This window comes from Onychomys torridus, chromosome 13 (genome assembly GCF_903995425.1).
Source record: "Onychomys torridus chromosome 13, mOncTor1.1, whole genome shotgun sequence".
NCBI lineage: Eukaryota > Metazoa > Chordata > Mammalia > Rodentia > Cricetidae > Onychomys > Onychomys torridus.
Window position 1 is genome coordinate 60,190,489 of NC_050455.1, and position 25,461 is coordinate 60,215,949.

A 25,461-nucleotide genomic window follows, 5' to 3' on the forward strand; every position below is an offset into this window, starting at 1 on the left:
TTGGTATACATTTTTTGAGTGAGTATCTTGATTAAAAATAACTTGGTTGTTAAGATGATTTCTTCGTTCATACATTTCTCATAGGTATTTTTTTTTGCATCACATGTAAATAGTCCAATTTCAAATAGATATGTAGCTATCAAAGGCACATTTTGATAAACTTTTCTGATAACTATAGAACTACCCATTAATACTATACTAAATGCTAGCAACCAGTTTCTTGACGGTTGTGATATGGAATCTAACGTGGTATCAATAAACATTCTGTACTGTCTTATATAAAACAACAACCCACTGGCTCATCTTGTACTGGGATGGATCATTCGTTGATGTATGATTTTAGTCACATCAGTTGATGATAATCTGGCATAGTATACTATTAAGACAGGACTTCCTACTGCTGAAATGTATCATTATAAGAAAAAAAAATTATTTGTTACTATTGCTAACAAGCCCATTAAAAATGACTTTTAATGTTGGTAAGCTGTCAAACTACCAGTAAAATCTATAACATTTTTCAAATTTCTAATTTTAATCTTAGAAGCTTGAATTTCATTCTTGGTAGAAAATATTTCTATTCAAGTGGCTCATTCAAATCTTTCACTTTTGATAAAATACACGGCAAGTATCCATGTCTGAAGAGATGTCATCTTCCTTTGACTGCCCTTTTGAATCAAGCTACTGTTTCACACTCTTCATTCAGTCTTGGGGAAGATTTTTCCCAATACATCAAGTCTTTGCTATTTAAAACTCTCCTAGCTGAGGAGGTCTGTGGTGTCACACACCTTTAATCCTATCACTCTGGGAGGCAGAGGCAGGCAGATCTGTGTGAGTTCAAGGTCAGCCTGGTCTACAGAGTGAGTTCCAGGACAGCCAGAGCTATAAAACAAAACAAAACAAAACAAAAAACCAAAAATAAATAAATAAACAAACAAACAAATAAATAAATGGAAAAGAATAAAAACAAAAAAGATCCTCACAGCAAATAACTAGTTTGACCACGTAAGTTATCCAACTGAAGCTGATATTTAGAGGAAAGGAAACTCTATTATAATTATCTTACATCATGGAACATGGTGCTGAGGATTCTGGGTAAGTGGGTGTGTATGTTCGCCCTGTGATGATAGCCTCTCTTCAATGGGGCCATTTTCCAGAACTATGATTTAGGAACCTCAGCATTAAAGTCATGTGCTGATTCTGAAGAATAACTGAGGCATGGAAAATTAAATTATGGATTGCTGAAATCTGTGTCAGAAAAACAAAAAAAAAATCACCTCTTTTCTCTGCTTAATAACTGTCACTCTCAGAATAACTAGTAATAGTTTTAATTTTCATGCTTTCTGAATGGAAAACCTTTTTTCCCCATTGTATGCTCTTTGGTGTATGTGCTTTATTAAAGTCATACCTGGATGGATTATCACATCCTTTTCAGCTGCAACTGAAGGGCTCAGCCAGGTGCTATGGGGTGATTCTTTTCATTTCTGCTCAGGCCTGAGAGTCACAAACTCATTTAACTTTCCACGGTTTCCTGTATCTGCATTCGCACCTTCAGGTTCCTCTGCCATTCACCGGCCAGCTCTTCAGCCTTTGGCCTTCCAGCTGAGCTTTTGCAGGTCTGCAGGTCTCAAACACCGTCACGTATCATGCTACAGTAAATAGCTCAGAGTGAAACTGTTCCTGGCATTCCTCCCAGTTCATTGTTTAGAATTCGGGGTTTTGTTTGCTTGTTTGGTTTGGTTTATGCAAAGCAACCTAATCTCAACAGGTTAAAACAAACAAACAAAAAACAGAATGTATTTCACAAAATAAGTAAATAAATAAATAAATAAATTAATTAATTAATTTCATCTTGCTGTAAACTGTGGAGCTTTGAACACGGGAAAGCAAGGAGCCGTTTCTCGGAAGCTGCTCTTCACTCTGTGATTCTACCATTTTCTTGACTAATTTACGCTAATTTGGTGCTAAAAAATGACATTTTCTCTGTAAATATTCCTACATCTGTTCATATTTCCTCTTTCTTTTTCCATGAACGCACACTTAACTGCTATTTGTGGTTAGAATTGGAAGAAAGGGGAACATCTATTCTTGTCACTACCGTATGGCTAAGTCCCTTCTGTCCCTCAGAAATTTTGGTTCAGTGATTACCAAAGCAGGTCTGAAGGAAGTGAATTTTCATTTTTAGAACAGTTCAAGTTTGTTTTTTTTTTTAAGCTGACTTAAAATTCTAGGAAAAAAATGTTGCTATTATGATGTGTCAAAGAAATTTAAAGGATTAAAAAATCTTCATAGTTTATATATACACATGAAGAAGTACTTGAAACTTCCCAGAAAAGTAGGCGTTTCTTTATTCTAATACTTGTTTTTAATAAATAAATAAAACTATCTGGATTATTTCCTGTTTAACTATGTTGAGTCAAGAAAGGTATAGCCATGCCTTAAGATAGACTATACCTTTATTTTTCTTTCAGAAGAAATTAGTGCTAAACAAAGGCAGTGGAAAAAGCAAGTTTCCAGGTGATTTTGTATTTTTTGACATTTGTGCACTGATAAATTATGGTTTTGTTTTCCAAACACCTTCTGAGAAGGCTTCTTGTTCACATCTGAGTCAGAAAAGGTTGCCTGGTCCTCTGTTCCATCAACACAGGGCTGCCACCATCTCATTTGTAGTTAAGACAAAACTGAATATGTATTTACCTGGGAGAACACAGGACCCCTTCTTAAGAACTACCCATTCCTCTATTTGGAGGCCCATCATGAGACTGTTAGTTTTGATTTTTATCTTTTGGGATATAATAAATTTTCAGAGAATAGAAGCTAAAAGAATATAAAATAATTAATATCTAACATTACTCAAGGTAAAGAGAAAGATAAAAATACTAGTGGGTTTGGGGATGGGATAATCATTGTGACATGGTATTAACAGGCAGACTGAATTGTAAAATAGTTCCCCGAGTATTTTCCTTTTAAATTAATGGACCTACTGACACACCCCAATTGTAGTAAGAGACAGATTCGAGGTCAGAGGACATTCATTAAATTTATATTACTAACATACTAAATATTGTTGTACTTGAAATGCTTTTCAAATTATTTTTTAGATTTATTAGTTATTTGAGTGTTTTGCATACATCTATGAATTTGTACAACACATATTCCAGGCTCAAAGGGCATTAGATACTGGAGTTGCAGATGGTTGAGAGCTGGAGTTACTGATGTTTGTGAGGCAAAATGTGGGTTCTGGGAAATGAACCTGACTCTCTGTGAAAGCAACAACTGCTCTTAATCACTGAGCCATCTTTCTAGCTCCCCCCAAAAAAGGATTTTGACAACCCTATTGAAATAGTGGCTATCTCTGTAGTCTCATATTCAGTAAAATGTGACCTTACCTCCTGTAGCTAATTCTAATATAACAGGATTGCCCATTCATTCATGAGCCAGCTCAACTTAGTTTCCCATAGATAGTGGCTCCTATATGGTAGAGGACCACATAGTATCATGGATCTTGGTCAATGATAGACAATGAAAGACATTCAATCATTTTTCTAGGGATTTTTGTTGTAATTATAAATTGACAAAAGTATTTTTATTAACCTAAAAATAGGAAAATAATCCTACATTTGCGACTTTTTTTAAATCAATAATTAATGCCTGGTTGCAATTGCTATGCACTTTTTTAAAACTGGAGTTTCCATGGCAAAGAGGAACTCTTAAATCCACAAATGGCAGGGTCAGGGCTGAATGTGAAACGAAATTACAAATGTTATCCTTGGCCATGAAGACATTTGCAAAGTCAGATCAGATCACATCTGACTTCTTCTCAGGATAGACAGAAACAAAGGACATTATTGTTGATTGAATTGCTACTGGATTTTGAAGATCAAATACCAGCAAGCCTATTTTCCTTCTCATTCTCATTTAATTCATTGTAGCCTATATTGTACAGCAGAAGAAATGAGAATAGGTTGAAATCAGAATATAAAATACTAGAGAGTAAATACTTTCATGTAATTGTAGATTAGATATAAAAGAGGAAAGAGAAAACTAGGCAAATTACTGATATATAACAACAAGGATGCTTGGCTTACATACCCATAATAAAAACAATGCAATAATCAGGAAAATGATCTTTACATGAGAATCAAATTATTTAGTGTTGAGGAAGCTTCTAAGATGCAAAATTAATTTAAGTATCTGCTGAGGTCTACAAAATGCATTTGGCCTGTCCAATTTAATCTACAATCATGCTACATAATATTTTCTAGCTCTGTCTTCATTCCACAAGATAATGCTTTAAATTAAGTAATTTGTCTGAAATTGTACTGCTAGGAGTTATGAAACCAAGATCTGTACTTAGTTTGGTGTTAAAATCCATGTCCTTAACCATTTCTCATGATAATATATAGGAACACTAACTCAATCTGAGCAAAATCTAGGCAAACAGGTTGTGACAGTCCATGTTGAGACCCTTTCCTGTGGTCCAGATAAATCATGCAGTGTAGGAAGTCTGTACTACATGAAGTCTAATATAATGTGCTGACATAAATTATCCTTGTTCTAAATACATACATGAAAGGAACACAGATAACAATTTCATTTATTTCAAATCTTCAAGTGGCCACATGTGTCTAGAAAGAAACAGTACATTCAAAAGTAGCCTTTACAAAAAAAGTTAAATGTATGGAAAATTTCTTCAATTCACATAACATGAAGCATGAGAGAAAAGTGTCTAGTGGTATATGAATGACACTTATTATTTGCTTCTTTGTTTCTGTTTTTCTAGGTTCTACTTACATCAACATCTGTTCCTAAAAACTTGCAAAGTTTCCCAACTATAGATAAATATAACTCACTTTAAATGCCTAGACATGAGATTTAAGGCTCTCAGTATGTTGAGTTCAACTTTATATTCTATATTTAACATCCTCTGATATCATACTTTACAAAGTATTCCTCTTGTGATCTAGAGGTTCTCATCAAGAATTTCCAGATATCCACCTAGGCTTGTTTAGTTACCTGTGCTCATTTGTAGCTGGGTGTGTTCACATTAATGTTCCCTTCCCTGCTTTATCTTAGTTATCTTATGAATTAACAACTTAGCTTGATGATACATTCATAAATCACTTTAGTGTATTGTTCACCATCCCTTACAGATAATTACATGAATACATTATTAAAAGATACTGTGGTAATGTTTGCTGGTATATTTCTAATTTTTTTTCTGTTTTGGGCTGTATTTCATAAATAATTGCTCTTTTGTTGGGCTGTTTTGTTTGTCAAAACCACATTTGCCCAACAGCACATACTCACTTCATGTCTCTATCAGTTTGATAATTCTCGCAATATTTTGAACTCTTATTATATGTTGGGTGATCCGTGATCAGTGTAACTTTCCTGTTACAACTCTAAGTACTCTGAGGAGCCATAGTACAGATGGCAAACTTAAAAAAGCAAATGTGATTTTCTACTGTTTCCATATTTCCCTCTCCTCAGTCCTCCCTTGCTTTTGAGACAGGGTGCTAATGAAATTGGGTCAATTGTGTATAACTGAAAGAAGTTGTATGCCTCTTGGCTTAAATTCAAAGCTAGAAACAAGCTCAGTAAGGAAGGGACTTTCACTGAAAGCTTAGGCTGAAAGCAAGACCTCTTGTACCAGTCACTTAGCCAACTTATCAGTACAAAGGAAAGTTCTAGAAAGAAATTAAGCACTGCTCCATTGAGCTCATATATAAGAAAGCAAAAACAGTTCGTCTGCTAATATGGAGCAGTCTGGCCAGAAGATCAAAGCAGGCAATAAATTCCTTTAAGTCAAATTCTAATGAAGAACAAGTCCCTAAACTGTTCGGTTCTGTGAGTGTGAGCTATGCGAGGAAGGAGCAAAAGAAAATTTGAATCTGGAAGTGGTTGATCCATGGGGTATAAGAAAAAAGCTGTTTCTATTCAAAAGTATAAATTGCAGCAACAGACGATGATGTAGAAAATGTAGAAAATTATTTTAAAAAAAAGTCCAACTGGAACAAGTGAAGAAGCTTACTAAACTGACAGCTGATTTTCAGTATATACCAACAGCCTTGCATTAGAGGATGGTGATACCTATGGCTTAAGATGATACCTATAGCTAGAGACAAAAGTCAATGCCTGGCCCCAGTGCTTCAAAGGTCTGGCTGTTTCATGTGTCATGTGCTAATCTCACTAGTCACTAAGTTAAAGCAGATGCTCATCAACCATTGTGAAAATCTGCTTGAGGGTCTTTAAATACAGTACATCTTTCTACTTTACTATTGTTCTCTAACTGCAACAAAAATTGGGTGACAGAACAATTATTTGCAGCATATACTGTGTAATATTTAAGCCCAGCATTGAGATCTGCTATGATTATATTAGGAGTAACATATAAATATCAATCCTAATTGGCAGTGATCTTGGTCACTGAAGAACAATTTAATGAGATCACTGCCTCCTGTTTCATCACATAGCATCCATTGTGCATCTTAGGATCAAAGAGTCATTTGAGAAGTACATTTCATAAGGCTATTTCTATCATACGGAGACTCTTGGGTAAAGATTCGGTATTAAATTCCATTAAGGGTATTTATGACTGGCGGAGGGTCATGTTAACATGACTAGGGCCGTGAAGGAAGCTGATTCCGACTCTCAGGGATGATGTTGAGGAGTTCCATATCCACATTGATGAAGACACCTCAGATATGGGAAGAATAGTACAAAAGCTAGAAACAGCAGAGGACCTTGAAGACCTGAATGAATTGCCACAATATCCGGACAGAGCTAGCTTGAAAGAAGACTGGGATTTATGGATAAGACAGGAAAATGCCACAACTATCATCTTATGAAAAGTAAGTTTATGGATATGTTGTCAACTTAGTTGAAAAAGCAGTGGCTGTGTTTCAAAGGTTGGCTCTGATTTTGAAAGGAGGGCCACAGTCAGCAAAAAGCTATTAAGCAGGAGGCCCTGCTATGGAAAAAATTTTCCTAAGAGGAAATAATCACCAACCTGCTGTGGATATCGCTCTGTGTAAATAAAGTTCTGATTGGCCAGTGGCCAGGCAGGAAGTATAGGCGGGACAAGAGAGAAGAGAATTCTGGGAAGTAGAAGGCTAGGGAGAGACCCCGCCAGCCGCCGCCATGAAAAGCAACATGTAAAGACACTGGTAAGCCACAAGCCATGTGGCAAAGTATAGACTAACAGAAATGGGTTAATTTAAGATAGAAAAGGTAGATAACAAGCAGCCTGCCACGGCCATACAGTTTGTAAGCAATATTTAAGTTTCTGTGTGCCTTCTTGGTTGGGTCTGAGCGACTGTGGGACTGGCGGGTAAGAGAGATTTGTCCTGACTGGGCCAGGCAGGAAAACTCTAACTACACCAACCATGGCAAATAGCAGTCTTGTCTAATATGAAGATCTTGCTGAAGTCACTACGTCTTCAGCAGCTACCATCCTGGTCGGTTAGCAGCATCAGCTTCTGAAGGCTCAGATGATCATCAGCCTGTTCTGTCTGTGTGATAAGGGTCTATACAGCTGTACAACTCTGGCTGGCCAGCTGCTCACTGTGTAGTACAAGTTGGCTAAAACTTTCTGTCCTTGCTAGTCATCTTCCCAAGTTTTGGAATTTAGATTTGTAACAATATAACCAGTTAATGGAAGTGATTTTTTTTTTTTTTACAAAGAACATATTTGTTGTTTTTGTGAGACATAATATTTATTGGACATTTTCACATATTATACAATAGTGTAAATGTAAACAAAATATATTCCTCTGTGTATTTCTGTGTCTTATGTTCCTGTGGTTTGAAACTGAACCAGGGATTTTTTTAAATGAAAACTTATAATTAATTTAGAATTAAAAGTATTATTTAATCAAATATAATGTTGAATACAATATTAACTTGTCTTGTTAGTGATAAATGAAATTGTGAAATTATCTTTTCTAAGGTCACAAGATAAAAATTAAAAACTGTCCATCTTTTATTTGAAATAAAATTAAATATTATAACAAAAAAATCAGAATTTATTTTTAACCAGTCACAGAAAGTTAGTATCTCTTGGTCTGTAGAGAGTCCAGCATCACCCGAGTGTAGTTAAATGAATAAATAGGAGATTGAATTATCCACTGACTAATTCAATTAGTTCATTAAAGAAGCTTTAAATAAGAATTCCAGTGCCTAAACCAGTTCTTTCAGTCAACCTACTGCTCAAAGCACATTTATAATTCTTTAATTCAGTTGGGGGCTTGGCATTCAAATGTGATGAACCATGAATTAGGTTAATGTTACAACCACAATGGCTGGCTGCTTCGATCCATAATATAGTCCCTTTTACACATGTTTTGACATATCACAATCTGCAGTGTTTCAGTTGATTTTTTTAAAAAGTGTATTACAGTTGTTTACTGCTAATTTACTCTATTAAAACATATAATACCCATAAGGAAAAACTCAATTTGTCTTAAATCATTAATTGACAAATTAAATTAGTTACTAATTTTCCTGCTTTTGAAAGAAATAATTATTTTCATCTGAAAAACATGAAATATCATGGAAAAACCTCTCTTGAAATATATCTATGACAAATATCTTCTCTTATGCCCAGGCATGGAAAAGATGTAAGACATGATCACACCCCTGTCTTTGCTCAGATCTCACTTCCCAGCTTTTGTTGGAGCCCAGATGACATCCCATCCCTCATGAGTCACAACACCTGCCTTTAACAACTTCCCAATTATTTCCACATCTGAGTCCATTCTGATGCCACCACACAAGCTGTCCTGGTCAGTTCTCTGCACAATTAACATGATGGTTGGTTCTCTGCACAATTAACATGATGGTTGGTTCTCTGCACAATTAACATGATGGTTGGTTCTCTGCACAATTAACATTATGGTTGGTTCTCTGCACAATTAACATGATGGCTTCTACCTCTCTTTCTTCCTAGTTTAACTTCCTTCCTCTGGTTTGTCCCCCTCACCACCCCTCCCTGTTTTCTAATACTGTCTCAGACTCTGGGAAGTTTTCCCAAATGTCTCCACTTCCTCTTGTTCCTTCCACTCTTCTTTCTTATAGTTCCCTTTGTTAGACACACCTCGATCTTCAAGACAAGCAAATGACATTACTGTCACACACAGGGCAAGAGCCTTCTGACTTGTATGGTTCACAGTATAATCTATTTGCTTTATGTATTTCCTTCCCAGGACTTTATCATCCAACTTTTCTTCTAGAGTCAATGGCTGTTATGTAAGTGTTAGTAAAGATGGTAGGAGATGCAGTAATTATACTGAAACTAGCCGCAATTACTTGATTATTAAAATGATAATTTAATAGAATCCAGTTATTTATTGATATTTATGACCTGGAATGTGTTCCATTAATTTGAATAAGTTTATAAAGTTAAGATTTATTAGAATTAGATAATCCTGTGTAAAAATATACATGGAAATTGACATTGATTGGGTGTGGCAAAGGCTTGTACTCAGTGACAATTGGGAGACTGAGGCAAGAACTCCCCAAATTCAAGGACTATCTGGACTATAGAGTTGAGTAAAAGGCTATCCTAGGCAACTTTATGAGACCCTGTCCCAAAATTTAAAATCTAAGAAGTGAGCAGGGATTCAAATCAGTGATAGAATCCTTACTCAGGATGTCTGAAGCCTTAGGTTTACTCTCCTCTACTGCAAAGACAATGAATAAATAAATAATAATTATCCAAATACTTAACCAAATTATGCTAATAAATAAATGTTGGCAAAGTTGTAAAGTTTCACATTCACACTAACACAAGATATAACTTAATCAACATGTTAGTTTAGGTACTAGAGGAAAATATTTTTATGTGTTAACCATTCTATATTGTTTTCTCTTTTCTTTATTTTTTGAGGGATCTCTTTCTGTTTCCCAAGCTGACCTGGAACTCATTATGTAGCCTAGGCAAATATCAAATGTGTGGGAATAATTCTGCCTCAGTTTCCAAAATGTGGACATAACAGGCATGACCTAGCCAAGCTTGCAGTGGCAACTTTAATGGTAATAATTCATGCTAATTACATTATGGGTTCCTATTTTAATGACCATTTCATTTTCCAATTAAATAAGAAGTATAGTAGAAATGTACAATTGTATGTAACAATTAGTGCTTCAAGCTGGTGCTTACAGAAAGTGGAAATTGATTCAGGAAAAATAGCAATATGTTAAAGATGTGGGAAGCATAAATAGCCACTAAGGCTTTAGGAATAATGATTTATTCATTCTCTTCTATAATGTTATAGCTTTTGTGAATCTTTGTATTTTACTTCTAAACAAACAGGAAAAAATGGGAATAAGGTAATCAAACAAAATTTCTCTTATGCAGACCTTGAGAGTGTCTATAGCGCATGAGCTAGGATATGTCGAGAATGCCAGCATATGTGTACATTAGATCGTCTTGTAGTCCTTTTTTAAAGTTTATGTTTGAATATTTGAATTAATAAGAACTTAAATAAAACTTCTTACTCTGTTTCAGGTTTTCTTTGAGAATTTCATACATATATAAATGTAATATGATCATAACCATCACCCTCCCTCCTACTCTGTCCATATCACCTCAACAGATGGCCTTCCTTTTTAGTTTTCCTTGTCATAAGTAATATCTATACATCTCCAAAGTACACTGTTGTTTTCTTATTTGAACCAGATTAACAATGTGAGTTAATAAATTTCTACACAACTCCATTATACAGTTTACAAAGTGAATAAATAGAGGTCAATAGCATTTTAATGTCTATTTCAAATTTTCCATTTAAAATTTAGTATTTGACTAATCTAACTTGATTCCTTAATGTTACTGGATATAGGCTTCTTTGTCATATTGAAGCAATCAAGCATATTCTTGTCAGTATTTTACATGTGGCTTATTTTGGCTTCCTATCCAATGATTCAAGGTTTGTATTACATATGAATATAAATACTTAAATTTGGGGGCATGAAATTGGTGCCTAAATAAATCTGGGCATGTGTTACTAATAAATGCTATATTCTCATTGCAAGGTGGATGGAATGTAGCAAGGTTGCAATAGTGTAGTGTATTGAAGTCAGTATCTATGTGATTAATCGGGCATACAGGAAATGAGAAAGATGTTTTAAACTTGCCTTATTGAAAACACTGAATAAACTTTACCTGAATTGCTAGTTTTCTTTTAGAAAGACTTACATTCTGTGTATATGAACTATTTATAACTATAAACAATTAGGTATGTATGGGTGGATACCAACATCTACAATTTGAAGAGCAGTTCATTCCAACTTCTCAATGCTTTTCTGTGAGTCATGAAAGTAAGCATAGGTCTGCATAAGACCAAGTATGGACATAGATATTACAGAGATGTGTGATAACAGCAGTCACTTGAAGAGACCTTAGATGCAGCTAATCCAACTTCTAATGATTTAGGAGAAGGAAATGAGATGGCTAGAGTCATAGAGACTTACCAGACAAGACGACAAAAGATGAAAGATGGAAAGGAACAAACTTCCATATCATAACATTAATCACATTTTGTTAAAATACTTGTACTTGTATGTTTACATTAACCCAGAGTTCTAAAAGGCCAGACCCTGTATTGGTTTTAGTCAGTATTAGACACACACAGTACAGTGCTTTCCAGAAAATACTATGTGAAAGTTTGAGTTGATGTTTGTTAGATATTAATTTAGGGAAGACATTCAACCTCACAAATCCTTTCATTTTTGTAAATAGGAATGATATCTTTTAGACCATTTGTTAGAAGAAAATTACATAGAGTGCTTATATAGAGTTTTTTACAAACATATAAAATAAATATAAATGAATAAAAAATAAATGAGAAAATGGATGAAGCTAAAGCATATTTATATATTTCTCAAAAAATTAGTAGTATGCAGAAAATTAGGAAAAATTGTTCTAATCTCATATAGCATGTTAGAGAAAAAAGGATAAATAATATTAATCAAAACTCAGTAAGCAAAACAGAACATATAATCCTTAGAAAATTTTTGCCCAAGGAAAATCATTTGATCTTTTCCAGGCAGCTTTATTGTGGTGAACCACAGTAAGTATTAAAATACCTGATAAAATTCTGACTTCAGCTTCATTTCCCGTTCTTGTGCTGGCTGGGTTCCGAGCTGAGCATCGGTAGACTCCAATGTCCCCTGGTTGAAGTCGGCTGATCTGCAGTGATCCTGAGGGTAAGACCACCACACGGGAGTCTCCTGGGACTGGGATGAGGTCTTGTTGATTTTTCTGCCAGTGTATTGTTGGCATGGGTTCCCCAATGACTTCACACTTGAGTAACACAGTATCTCCCATGAAGGCAGTGATAGATTCTGTCTGGGAAAGGAACCTTAGTGGTCCTAAGAAAAACACAATGAAAAAAGGATGAGTCTTTCAAATAAAGTATAATAATTATCAGTATCTTGTGTTCTTTATGAGACATTATATCTTAGAATGCATACTCTCAAATTATGTTTAGCTTTCTAACTTTATCACGTATTGTAACATATCAGGGTTAGCAAGTAGAGTATTCAGCTAAGATATGATGACAATATTGCTCCTTGTCTTTAGAAGCTGCTTCTTTAATTGTAACTTGTATCTACCACAAAGACACAGGTAAAATAAACCAAACGGGTAAGTTTAATCTAATTTTACAAATGAGGAAATTGTGCTTTGAAAATTAAAATTCTACATGAAGGGTAATGGTGGTATTATATGTCAATGGTGCAAATGGGAACTTGCTTTTTTGAATCCCAATGTACTATACTCTCCCAGTTATTGAAAATTGGACCAGTGTATAAGAAGTTACCAGGATTCTAGAACTGACTGTGTAGTATAATTTGAGACAGTTTCAATAAAGTAAGTTACTCACTTTCAATTCTACAAACAGACAACAACAAATGGTAGGTTGACAGTTCAATGTAAATTTTCACCAGTTTTTGCCTGGTGTGGTTGCAGTATGAAAAAGAAAATCCTAAAGTTGGAATGAGAATAGCTTGTGTTTATGGGCCACTTATAAATATGAATCATTTCATATCATGCTTAATTTTCTGGTGTGTGCAATGAGATAACAGCTAATCCACATGGCCACTCTCGTGTTCCTGTCAATTGGCAGGTGAAATGGCTTGTAGAGATAGTAGGGACAAAAGGGTAAAGATGCTGACCACCATGGAGCAAAGCACATTGGGTCAGAGCCTCTAGATTGATCCTTTATTATAGAAGGGCAACAGATAGTCTGACTTTGTCTTTATGAAGCCTTTCATGAATAAGGATGTATTATCATCCTAGATTTTTGTCCTTGAGTATTGTCTATTATTTAATGAGCCTAAACATGTCTGTATGAATCATATCATTATCAATCCCTGAACACATATTTTCTAGAACTAAATGAACCTAACAATTTTAATTTTTGATTCTTGCTTTAGTCATCACAGAAACATTCTTATATTTTGATTTGCCTTTAATCTTGATGATACTCATTTCTTTTTAGATACATGTTACAATAAAATTTTATTAATTCATCTTTCTGGGCTTCATTTGTTTTTACTAATTATATCTGATGGATATTGTAATGTTTATAAATTTATTTTAGCTACAGCAAAATTTCCCATATCTAGAATTAAATCATGTCAAAAAGTTTTGGGTTTTTTTTCCATCAATAATTCATTAATGACAAATTCTATTGTGATCAGTTTTCCTATTACTACTTTGAACTTCAGTATAGTAATTCCTCCAAACCTAATTTTCTTCATAAACTGATAAAAAGCAAGACTGGAACTAAAGGTCAGAGGTAAATGGACTGGGTTAAATACAATTTAACATAAGAAGCAATAAGAAACATTATAGTGAAGTTTCTGGTCAAGGGAAAACTTGATGTCTACTTCAATATTAGGGTTTAGAATCACAAGATAATGGAATCAATGATGTGTAAAATTAGTTCAACACTTCATATAGAATAGGTACATGTTGCTAGAGACTACTATTGTTATATCTCTTCCTAAACTACTTGAAATCATGGAGATGTAATAGTAAGGAGATACAATATTCTTTAAAGTGAATGATTAATACAAGATCATTTAGGTACTTCATATTAACTTGTCCGTTGAAATGTATCCCACATACACAGGTTGTAAAATTACCTATCTGTTTTATAAAGTTAAACCTCTGGAATTTCATCTATGGAGGCACCTAGATCAACATTACAGAGGTATCTCCAAAGGGCACCAGCCACTTGGGGAAGTTTACTCTTCCAATCAAAAGAACCCATCAACAGCTGAGTTAGAGCTACTCTGAGAGGTTGGGAAAACAAAAGGCACCCATTAATTTGTTTTCTGACTCATGGATCAAAGTCTTTTCTAGTGCCTGAGTACAGGTTTGAATACATTTGGAAGAAAAGGATACAATATATTAACCTAAATATATTAATCTACTACTAATTAACTTTGGTGTGGATTAAAAGGAAGCAATCAAAGGGTGATTGCCATAGTATAAAGAAACTACAATGAGTAGGAGCATCATTATAAGGTTTATGTCAGGAAACAAGTTTCTGACTTGTTTAATATCATTCCTTCTTGTCTTCATTGCTAGTTTTTAATCTTATAATTAAGTGGAAAGAGTAACAAATAATTATATAATAATACATTATCTTAAATTTATAAAATAATATAGTTCATTAATGTATGTTAGAATAAAATATATTAGGTAAGTTGGAAAACATCTGCATACTTTGTATGTGCAGGCACATGGTTCTACATTAGTTAAGGACATCAAACAAATTCAAAACCATTGTGTTCCATCTGATTATCAGTAATATTAAAAATTTAGCTAGCAAGTTAGTGCTAGAGCAGGGAATATAGGCAAGTAATTCAAATTGATATTCGACAATTGTTTTCCTTTGTCAACCTCATCTAGCTGCCATATTAGTAGCATAAGGAGACAATGGGATTGGCTCCTAGTCTACAAGCTATTGTGTTGTATTGTCCTCAGAACTGACAGTCAGGAAGCTAACAGAATGTTAAGAGACTCCTAAGGAACCTGACAGGATTCAGGGAACTCACAGATTGACTCAGTCACCCATGTTGTTGTCAGCATCTTTAACAAACTCATTGGTCCACCAAACTAAATTTGAGTGGCATCACCTTTTTGGTCAGTTGTTGGTGTTATATTTAGTGTTACTTGTCATTCATCACACCTCCTCAGGAAAATCATAAAACACCTATTATTTAGTGCACACCACCAATGTAATTTAAAAAGAGAAGCAAAACAAGAGAGAGCATGCTGGGTTCAACGCTTAGTGCTGGGAGTTAGGAAGTGGATATACATTCAATTTTAAAGTTAACACTGTAGCATAGGAAATTTTCAAATAATTGATTGTGAGGATAGGAAATAATAGTATGACTTTCTGTCCTTTATTTTTGTCTCTACAAAAAAAAAATTACACAACAAACAAGTAAGTTTACAGATTTTTGTGTGGCTTGAATTACTGTTTCCAATATGAAACTAAACTTTTGCATGATATCTCCTTGTAAAAGAAGATAATATATGATATCAATTTAGTAACATATTTTAGTTATTAAATTCACCGAAACTCATAAAAATGAAATACTATATATTTTTTCAGAAATTATTAAATACAATAATATAAAGTAAATACTTTGTTCATCAAAAGGCTATGGGATTAATTATGTCTTCATAAAGATTAGTTTCCTGGTCAGCAAGAGTCTGTTCAAACTCAAGAGATCACATGATCCATTGCTACCATACTTTCCTATCTATATTCTTTGCTCATTCATATCCATTCTAGACATCAGAATGTTCCTAGATCAGGTAGTTCATGGTACAGCTGGTGAACATGGCTGTGTTCAAATTTTTTGGTATTATCTTACTGTTCAAATACTGTAAATGATTTTGACTGTATTTTTTAAATTGCAGGCCCAGGAATCCAGCATAATCCCAAGTCACTTTCCACAACTATTGCAAAAGAATTCTGAACTCTGTTGAGCTTATCTGAAGCTCTAAACCTGCTCTTCTCTAGATGCTATTTCTTTAGTGCCTTCTCTAGAAGGGATATGCTTTTCTGCTAACATCTGCCTGCCATAACTGTAGGCATTCTAATAGCACCAAGTATAAAAACCCCTATACTTCTATGAGAATCACCTTTCTACCTTAAATTTTTTATATCACTCATAATTTACAAACACTATGACAGAGTCAGTATATAAATCAAATCTGAAAAGTGTTTTCATGGTCCTGTTATGTCATCTGTATTTTATTTCCACAGGGTATATTAAATATTTACTGACAATAAAAAATAAACATTAATATTTGCTTAGGTCCTATGTAAGTTTAAATGCTTTAAAGATGTCCACATTTTGAAAACTGACTCTAGTTTTTCTTTTATCATTTTCCAACACACCCTGGGAGCTTGGGATGTTGGGTAATACACCAAGATTCCAGATTATGGTCACTTTCCTGCTTCATGTCTTCATTAGATTGCTTTGGGTTTGGAAAGCATCTCAATTTTAATATTATACTACTCTAAGCATCTTGATTAGAGACTTCACTTAATTTCCACAGGTTATTTCTTCCTTCTTGTGTGTGAGATAACAATTGAACCTAGGACTTTAGATAGGCTAGCTAAGTATATTACCACTATGCCATCTTGCCAGCCCATCATAATTATTTAAGTATACATAGCTCTATTTTACATATGGAACAACACACACACACACACACACACACACACACACACACACACACACACAATCTAAATGAATACACTGCAACATGAGGGTTTAAAAGAAGGTTTAGTACTGAATTATGGTTTTGAAAGTACCTCATTTCCTTAACCAAATGAAAACTGCTCAAGGTGAGTTTCTCCTATTTTGCATATTTTTGTTCTTCCAGTAGCAACAGACTACAGGATAAATGCCCTTGTTTAGTCAATACAGCTGACCTTCAATATTCATGGGGCTTCAACAACTGTTGATTGAAAATATTTTAATTGTATTTGTGCCAAGCATGTGTAGGCTTTTGTGTCATGTCCCCTAAGTGACATATAACTATGCACCTCACATTTACATAGTATTCAATTTGATAAGTCCACTAGACATGATTTAAAGTATATGAGAGGATGTGTTCTTACAAAACTGACATCTTATGTAAGGATTTCAACATCTGCAGGTTTTCAGTTCTACTGAGTCCTGGAACCAACTCCCCCATTCACTGAGGAACAAACAGCTCCATATTCTGCACTCAATTAAATTCTATAAACTAACTACAGTCTGGAGTGCTATCCTATCCAAAATAGCACACAAACCTATTTAGAGTACCTCAGGAAGGCTTCTATCTTTATCCTTGAGGAAAGGTTGTTTCCTAAAAGGAAGTGTTGTCAAGATGCCTACCTTCACACCCAGTCTAGCCCAGGATGTTACAACAGCTTTATGTCTAGGAACACCTGGAATAGCATAAGTGTCCCATACTAGTCTACCCACAGGTTTAGACATGTCAGGCACTACCATGTGTTAACACAGACCTACACTTATTAGCGAGAAGCTGTAAAAACCAAAGCATAGTTTGTTTACATGTAGATAAGTCAAGACATGTACCGCATATGGAAACTTTATTTTATTCCCTTTGTCCTTGACCTAATAAATACAGATACGTCTAATTCTTATTTTATAAGTGACTTTTATAGACTAAAAAGTGTCTAAGCTTTAGCATCAGAAACGTTATTGATGACACAATTCCTTGTTACAGCGCATAGTAAACAGTACTGGCAACAAGAAATATAGGCCTGTTTTGAGGTTACCATGGAGGAATGAGACAGTCATTTTATTCTGATTTCCATAAAACATCCTTCTGTTATTAACTTATAGTACTTTACCACCAGAAAGATTCATAAAGAGCCTCTTTGCATGTATGCTTTGTTAAATGTTGCTCAAGGTCTGTTATAAATCAGTAGAGTAGACTCCTTCTTTAAGCATGTACCATGTAGACAAGAAAGGGCTTGTCCTCTTTAGCTCTCTTTAACACAACACTTGTATATGTGGGAGGTACATGTATTAATGCAGGTAATGAATCCTCTGCCCAGGGACAACCAGGTGTTCCTCCAATCTCCTTTGTACTACATCCATCGACTGCCACTAATTAGTTGTGGGGTTTATTTTATTTCCAAGGCTAATCTGTAAATTCTACACTAGAAGGACTCATACCTAGTTTTATCTTGTCTTACAAATGGTACAATGCATGATGATTATCCATCAAATAAATATTTCTTGGATGAAAATTATGTTATGATTAATTTAACAGTCAGTTTAGATAAGCATCATAGGCCCTAAACATTAGGAAGTGATGAAGGAAAATTCTGGGAAAGCACTGCTCTGTACAGTGAACCTTTTGCTCACTTTGCCGATTAACTGATTAGACCTTCAATGATAGTGAAGGGGTTGGAATGTGGCAGGTCCAGAGCCTGAATACAATTTATCTTTAATACCTTTGGTAGCCATTCCTTGTTGACCTCTGTGTCCAACCCAACACCCTTGTCACTCACAGGTAAAATGTTTAACTAAGAAAACTCTAGTTTTCATCAACTAAAAGGCTAAGATTGCCATCATAGAGCATCTTAGGTGAGAATTCCTTGCTTTGCTGTAGTGAATGTTTCCAACAACGTCTTTTAAAAGTACCTCTATTTATGGCCTTTGTCATCATACTGTAACATAAAATCGCCACTAAACTGCTATTATGTGGGAACACGGAATTTGAGGTAAACTGAATTGATATTCCTGGCCTATGGTCTCTCATTTGCTCCAAATTAAACCTCTTAATCCCCTTTAGGGTGAAAGTTGTGGTTTTGTAACAATTAGGAACAATAGCAGTGTCAGGGTGGGGCAGCTTACTGGGAGAACAGTGGTTTCCTCTCATGAAAGAATAGAAACCAGTACACAAAACCAAGCCTGCCTGTACTTGCAGCCTTTCACAAGGAAAGAGACTGCCTGTGTGAAAATTAGGAGATGATCCTGACAGGGCTGAAAAAATCTGGTTTTATTCTTATAAACTTCCTTGAGCACCAGCACATATTTTAAGTGGAATTTACCCATCTCTTGCAAATCATTGTTCCTAGGAAGTTATCAGATCCTTCCTGGCTAGCCACATCCCAGTCAAACCAGCCTGGGCAGGTGATATGTCCATCAATCTCCCTCAAGACAATACATATTTTTTCACTGGCTGCATCCAACCAACAAGTTGTTTCCAGGGCAGTGGAAATGTTAATAGCCAAAGCACCAAACATTTTTCTTTTGTGCTTTTCTTTTGTGATGTTAAAAGGGGGGGTGTGAAAAAAAATCACCATGGCAATGAATGGAAAGCTGCTAAATCTGTAGGGAAATGTTAGGCTCTCAGAATTAAAATAAGGAGAACAACAGTCCATCCCCAGCCTTCCACACATGAAGGCTACACCACAGAGACTCTGAGAAATTTTCCATCAGAACCAGACAGTCAGGAAGTTGCACCAGCTTAGACAGATATTTTACTTGATTCAAATCTAAACTACTTTGGATTTCAAGAAAGTGAAAATAAAGCATTTCACAGTCCAGATTTATGTATGCAGGGGCTCACTGCCTCAAGGGAGGTCTCTCATCCACCCACACACACCCAGAACAGGCCTACTCCTTTCTTTAAATTCTAATCTGGAAATGACATATTCTTCTGGTTTGCCCTCTAGCCTCCTTGGCAGACTATCGAGATCCACATCTTCTCCTATAGAAGTCTAATTATTAAGTAATTAAAGTTCATTTCATAAAGAGACTTATCAACTGGGAGACAGACCTCATGGTTGGAAATATGCTTTGCTTTAAAATATTCAGTAATGTGGTAATGCTCTGCAATCACCAGAGGAGAGTGCCTGTAAACACTCTGCTCTAAATTGAAGACTGAAGGTTATATCCCCTCTAAGAAGGACCGTGTTTGCCGCTGCTTAATTGTCACTTAGCTGAAGGGTAGAGAAAAGAGATGTTCTCTAAATGGAGTCCTTGTCTGAAGGTAGTGAAGAGCAATAAAGCATCTTCAGGGAATTGCTTAGACTGCTCTCTGCCTCCACTTTCCTTGTCTTTATTGTGGGTTTTTCTCTAGTCCATCCTGGTGTCTTTTCATCTCCTTCCTTCCCTTCCTCTCTCTCTGTCTCTTCGTCTCTGTCTCTGACTCTTTCTCTCCCCCTCCCTTTCTCCCGCCCTTCCACTTGTGTTGGCAAAAGGACAGACTCCTAGGTAGTTGTAGGAGCAAACGCTGGAATGTGGATTTACAATGTGAATCCAGGAAACCTGCTTGTTGCAGGCACAATCCACCATATGTTATTTTGTCATATTAGTTGGAACTATCTGCAGATGCAATAGAGGCTAAACAAAATGGAAAGGAAAAGAGCAGTGACAAAATATACACATACTGACAGCTAATATTCCAGGTCTACAGTTTTATTCTCGTGAAGGAACTCTTTTTCAAACCCCCCAAAAATCAGTCAAGGAAAACACCAAACCTTTCTTGGAAATCACCTGTTGGCTTTGTTGCATGTAACATACTCTTAGGAGCTGACACAGCGCCATCTTTTGAAGCAATGGATGAGATTCATGACTTTGAAGCAGATGGTGATTGGGAGACTCCTGTATCCTGATGACCAAAGTGCAGTGTGGAGGCTGCTACTTCAAAGCTCACTTTGCAGTACTGCTAGATTCTCTCTTCTTTGACCTGCAAATCCAGAGTTTGAACTCTAGATTCTTCAGTCTCTCATGTGCTGAATCATCGCACATAGTAATAATGAGGACAGAGCCCTCACTCTGAAAGGATAGGTTCTATAAAGCTACACAAGAGAAGCCAGCAACTTAAGAGATGGATTCCAGGATCCATCTACTCTGCCCTGGAAGGAGTTACCAGGCATGAACTGTACCTGTGTGCTAAATGGTCCTCCTCCTTATGATTTCATTATCTACCATCAGACAAGACTGGGTTGTGCATGACCCTTCCAAGTCTTTCACTAACTTCATCACAAGGAAGCTCTGGGGAGGCTTGGCTAGTAGCACTTTAATAACTTTCCTTTCATCCATCCAAGGTACTATAGAATAGCTATTTCCAACATGAGATTAAATAAGGAAGAGTTTTCCAACTCTCCCTCCAACTTACGCAGTTATATCTTCCAAGAAATAGATCTTTCATAAAATATGATGAAATTGTATAGAACATCAATGCCGTTATTCTGTGTTAAAGTTAGCATCGATCGCTTCTCAGGTGAAGCTAAGTAATAATCATGCAGAGTGATAACCAGCTCTCAGATTAGCTGTGCAGACATTGTCTTTGATTGTTGGAATTGGTCATTTGCTTTCATATATGTGTGAAGACAAGTGGCAACTCATAATAGCAATAGAAATCAATTAGATATTTGACTGTCTAAAATGTTATTCAAAAGGAAAACTATTGCAGAAAAAGTCTTTACAAATCAAAAATATAAACACACAAGCCAGTCTGTGGTGGCGTATGCCTTTAATCCCAGCACTTGGGAGGCAGAGAGAGGTGGATCTCTGTGAGTTTGAGACCAGCCTGGTCTACAGAGTGAGTTCTAGGAAAAGGTACAAAGCTACACAGAGAAACCCTGTCTTGAGAAACCAAAAAAAAAAAGGAAAGAAAAGAAACAAGCAACACTCACTCATTTGCTGTGAGATGTCTTTCTTTCTGTACACTGTGAATATGTGTTCCTATGATTGGTTAATAAAGAGGCTGCTCTGGCCTATGGCAAGTCAGGTTATAGCCAGGCAGGAAATCCAGGAGAGTGTCAGGAGGAGAAAGGACAGAGTCAGGAGGCACTAGCCAGACATAGAGGAGTCAAGATGATAAGGCAGAACTGAGAAAAGGTACCAAGCCATGTGGCTAAACATAAATAAGAATTATAGGTTAATTTAAGTGTAGGAGCTAGTCAGTAATAAGCTTGAGCTAATGGCCAAACAGTTATAATTAATATAATCTTTTGAATGATTATTTTATAAGCAGGCCATGAGACTACAGGGCCGGGCAGGACACAGGAAAACCTCTGGCTACAGTAATTTATTCTACCAATATTATAAACCATTTTATAATAAAAACTAGACCAATAAATATGTAAATTGATGTCACTTTGAAAATTAATTTGGCAGTACAACAATTTAACCAAAAATAATTACTTCTAGGAGTCTACCCATAAGTATGTAAATAAAAAATTTAAGAATACAAAAGTATTTTGTTCAATGTGAAAATTAGAGAACTGATTAACTATACCACTGCTAATTGGTTAAATAAATTGCAGTTATCTACTGGAAATAGTGTTAGAAAACCACTGAAAATTAAGACAATAAACATTTTTTTTGGTCACATGCAGAGAGAATCTTTCACTCTGTAATAAACTGGCCTCCTGATTCAGTTTCTCAATTGCTATGATTACAGGAATAGTCTCGTACCAGGCAAACATATTTTTAATGAAAGAAATATACTTACATAATTCTTAAAACAAGCTTATTTTTAAGAAAAAGAGAGCAAACAGCAAACAATTACAGCATTCCATTAGTCACATTATCCAATGCAATCTGTAAGCAAGTCTGCGTGAACATACCTAAGATGTTTCCCTCAACAGGCTTTGACAATAACTTCACTTTTATTCTCAGCTTTATGTTAAAATTCTTATTATAATTTATTATGGTTTATAGTTGAGAGTAAAGATTTTTTTGAAATCAAACCTGCAGCTAAACTGTCTGTCAAGCTTATGTTCTATTGTGCAGGGAGCATGGAGATTGACTATGAATGTGGCTGATACCTATGGGAACTTCTTGAAAGTGTGTTTATATAATGGAAAACACCACCAGATCATCAAAATAAGAGAAAAATAAACTTTTAATATTTGTATTGCACTTCAGTCCACATCTTGTTAGTGTCAATATCTTGCTTCTACTTTAGACATCTTAACCTGGCAAAGACTCTAACCAATAACAATTGCACTAACTCATGGGCATTTCCTCTTGTACACTGTTAAGATTTGTCACTCAAATTGGTTTAATAAAATGCTAATTGGTCAGTAGCCAGACAGGATGTTAGGTGAGACAATCAAACTAAGGACTGGGATGAACAAGGGCAGAGTCAAGAGAGATGAAAGGAGCCACCAGAAAAGCAAGATGCCAGAGGACTGGTAAAGCCCTGGACCATGAGGCAATACATAGATTAATAAAAATGGGTTACTTTAAATGTAAGAGCTAGTTAATAATAAGCCTGAGCTAATGGCCAAGCATTTTGTATTAATATAAGCTTTTGTGTGTTAATTCGGGACAGAGTACTAGGGACAGAAAACTCTGCCTCTGTTGATACCAGATCATTTGCTTCACTCATTAAATCATTAGTTCATTTAATCATTCATTCAATGTGATCACTAAATTTCTATTGAGTCTTGGATCTCCAGACATTTGGCCAGTACATGCCTTAGGTATGTTATTCAGGGTGTTTCAGCATGAAGATGATATTGATTGTTTTTGACAGTGAGAACAAGTATTTACTCCTACATCTCTACATCTGGTACACAATTCATTAAAATACTATAGACTGTTTTTATCATTCTTTTTATATTTCATAATCCCTTAAGGTAAAGACCATTTTCAAAGAGGTTTCAACCTAGCAATTTAAGTAACTATAAAGCAACTCATTCTGATCTATTCTTCTATGAACTTTACAAACCAAAACAACAAAAACCATGACATTCATTAGAAGATGACATTTAATTTACAAATTGAATAAGGGAATGTGTCTTCCACTTAGAGCCTATCATATGTCTGTGTACAGTAGTAGCAGGGAGAGGCAAAGGACATCTTTTTCTGTGCCTAGATACTCTAGTTGGAACACTGGTCTTTTTCCTGACTTTGAACTCAGAATTGGATCATTCAGCCTCCTGCTCCTTTAAACTTTGGATTCAAGCATAAATAAAAATACCATGTTTCCTGAGTTTTGACCTTGTCAACTTCAGATCTTAGGAGTTCTTAACCTTTATAGCTATATGTGGTGATTTCTTATGTTAAATCCTTTCTTGAATCAGCAGCCAGCCAGACAGGAAAGTATAGATTTGACATTCCCCAAATAAGAAAATTTCATATCAAAATAAAAAATAATGTTAGGACTCTGACATACATCAATATGCAAATAAATGACACAATGTTTCATGAATAAAATTATTAAAAATATGGTGTGATTACAACTTATAACTATGTGCATGAAGTATTTGAGGATGAGAGGAGAGAGATCATACATGGCATGGTTTCAGAGTGAAACAGCGACAAAACCCCAACAATAACAAAGCCTATAAGCTGGAAAACATATCAAGAAATTTAGGTTTCAGTTCCCAATGTTATCTAAACAAGAATCTACACTGTGATGATTGTTCTAAATTTTAATTGTACTTCTACCACCCAAACAACAGCATCACACTTTCCTATTTGGACTTTAGACCCACTCAACAGGAGGGAAACCATGCCTGTATGGTAAACCTAGCCAACTACCATGACTGATAAGGTCATGAACCTCCTACTACCATTTTCCTAAACCAGTCTAGTTTTAATTGCATTTAAATACTTATCCTAATATCTACAGAGGAGTGTGCCTCTTACTCCTCATCTAAGAAGTCTCTTTTGAAAGCAGATGGAGACTGTTACAAAAAATAAGGATGAGTTAAAATACAGAGCATGAATTTTCCAACATTACAGGATCTATCCACAATGCAAATCTGTACCTAAACTTCAGGGAACATTATAGAAGATGAGGTGGAAAGATTTTAAGGGTCAGAAGACCATGATATCTACCAAGAGATGGCTTCTATATTATGACAGAAAAGATGCACCCATGAAATCTCAACAACCTGGAGGAAAAAGCAACAGTCTTCTTCAGGGACAAAACCTTGACAAATTTTCCAATCCCAAATGGTCATCTTAAGCACATATACAGAAGATCAACACTAAATGGACTCAACTCTATCTATCTATGTATCTATGTATCTATCTATCTACATATATATACATATATATATATATACACACATATGGATATATATGCATATGGATACACACACACTATATATATATATATACACACAGAGAGAGAGAAAAGAGATCAATAATTTGAGAGAAAGGAGTAAGTAGGTAGGACACCAGAGAAATTAAAATCTTAATATTAAGCATATAATCAAAAGTAGATGAGAGTATTATAGGTACTATACAAGATCAGATAATAAAAGGTAGAGTGTTTAAAAAACAGTCTCCACTGATAGTTCCTGGTAACACTTTCACTCTAAGTTGATTTAATAGGACCACCTGCCTTTCAATATGTTTTTCCAGTCAAAGCAAATACCTGAGTCCTATTTAGGATTTGTAAACAGAGTCAAGTAAAAGAGCAACCCAAATTTGACA

At 35.3% G+C, this 25,461-nt stretch overlaps 1 protein-coding gene across 2 annotated transcripts in view; it reads right to left on the minus strand.

Annotated features, from left to right (window-relative positions):
- Dcc (DCC netrin 1 receptor) overlaps window positions 1-25,461 on the minus strand; it is a 1,150,309-nt gene that overhangs the window by 603,601 nt on the left and 521,247 nt on the right. For both annotated transcript variants that reach the window (XM_036204806.1, XM_036204805.1), the window contains exon 3: window positions 12,085-12,369. In XM_036204806.1, coding sequence (XP_036060699.1) covers window positions 12,085-12,369 — 285 coding nt within the window. The remainder of the gene's footprint in view (window positions 1-12,084; window positions 12,370-25,461) is intronic.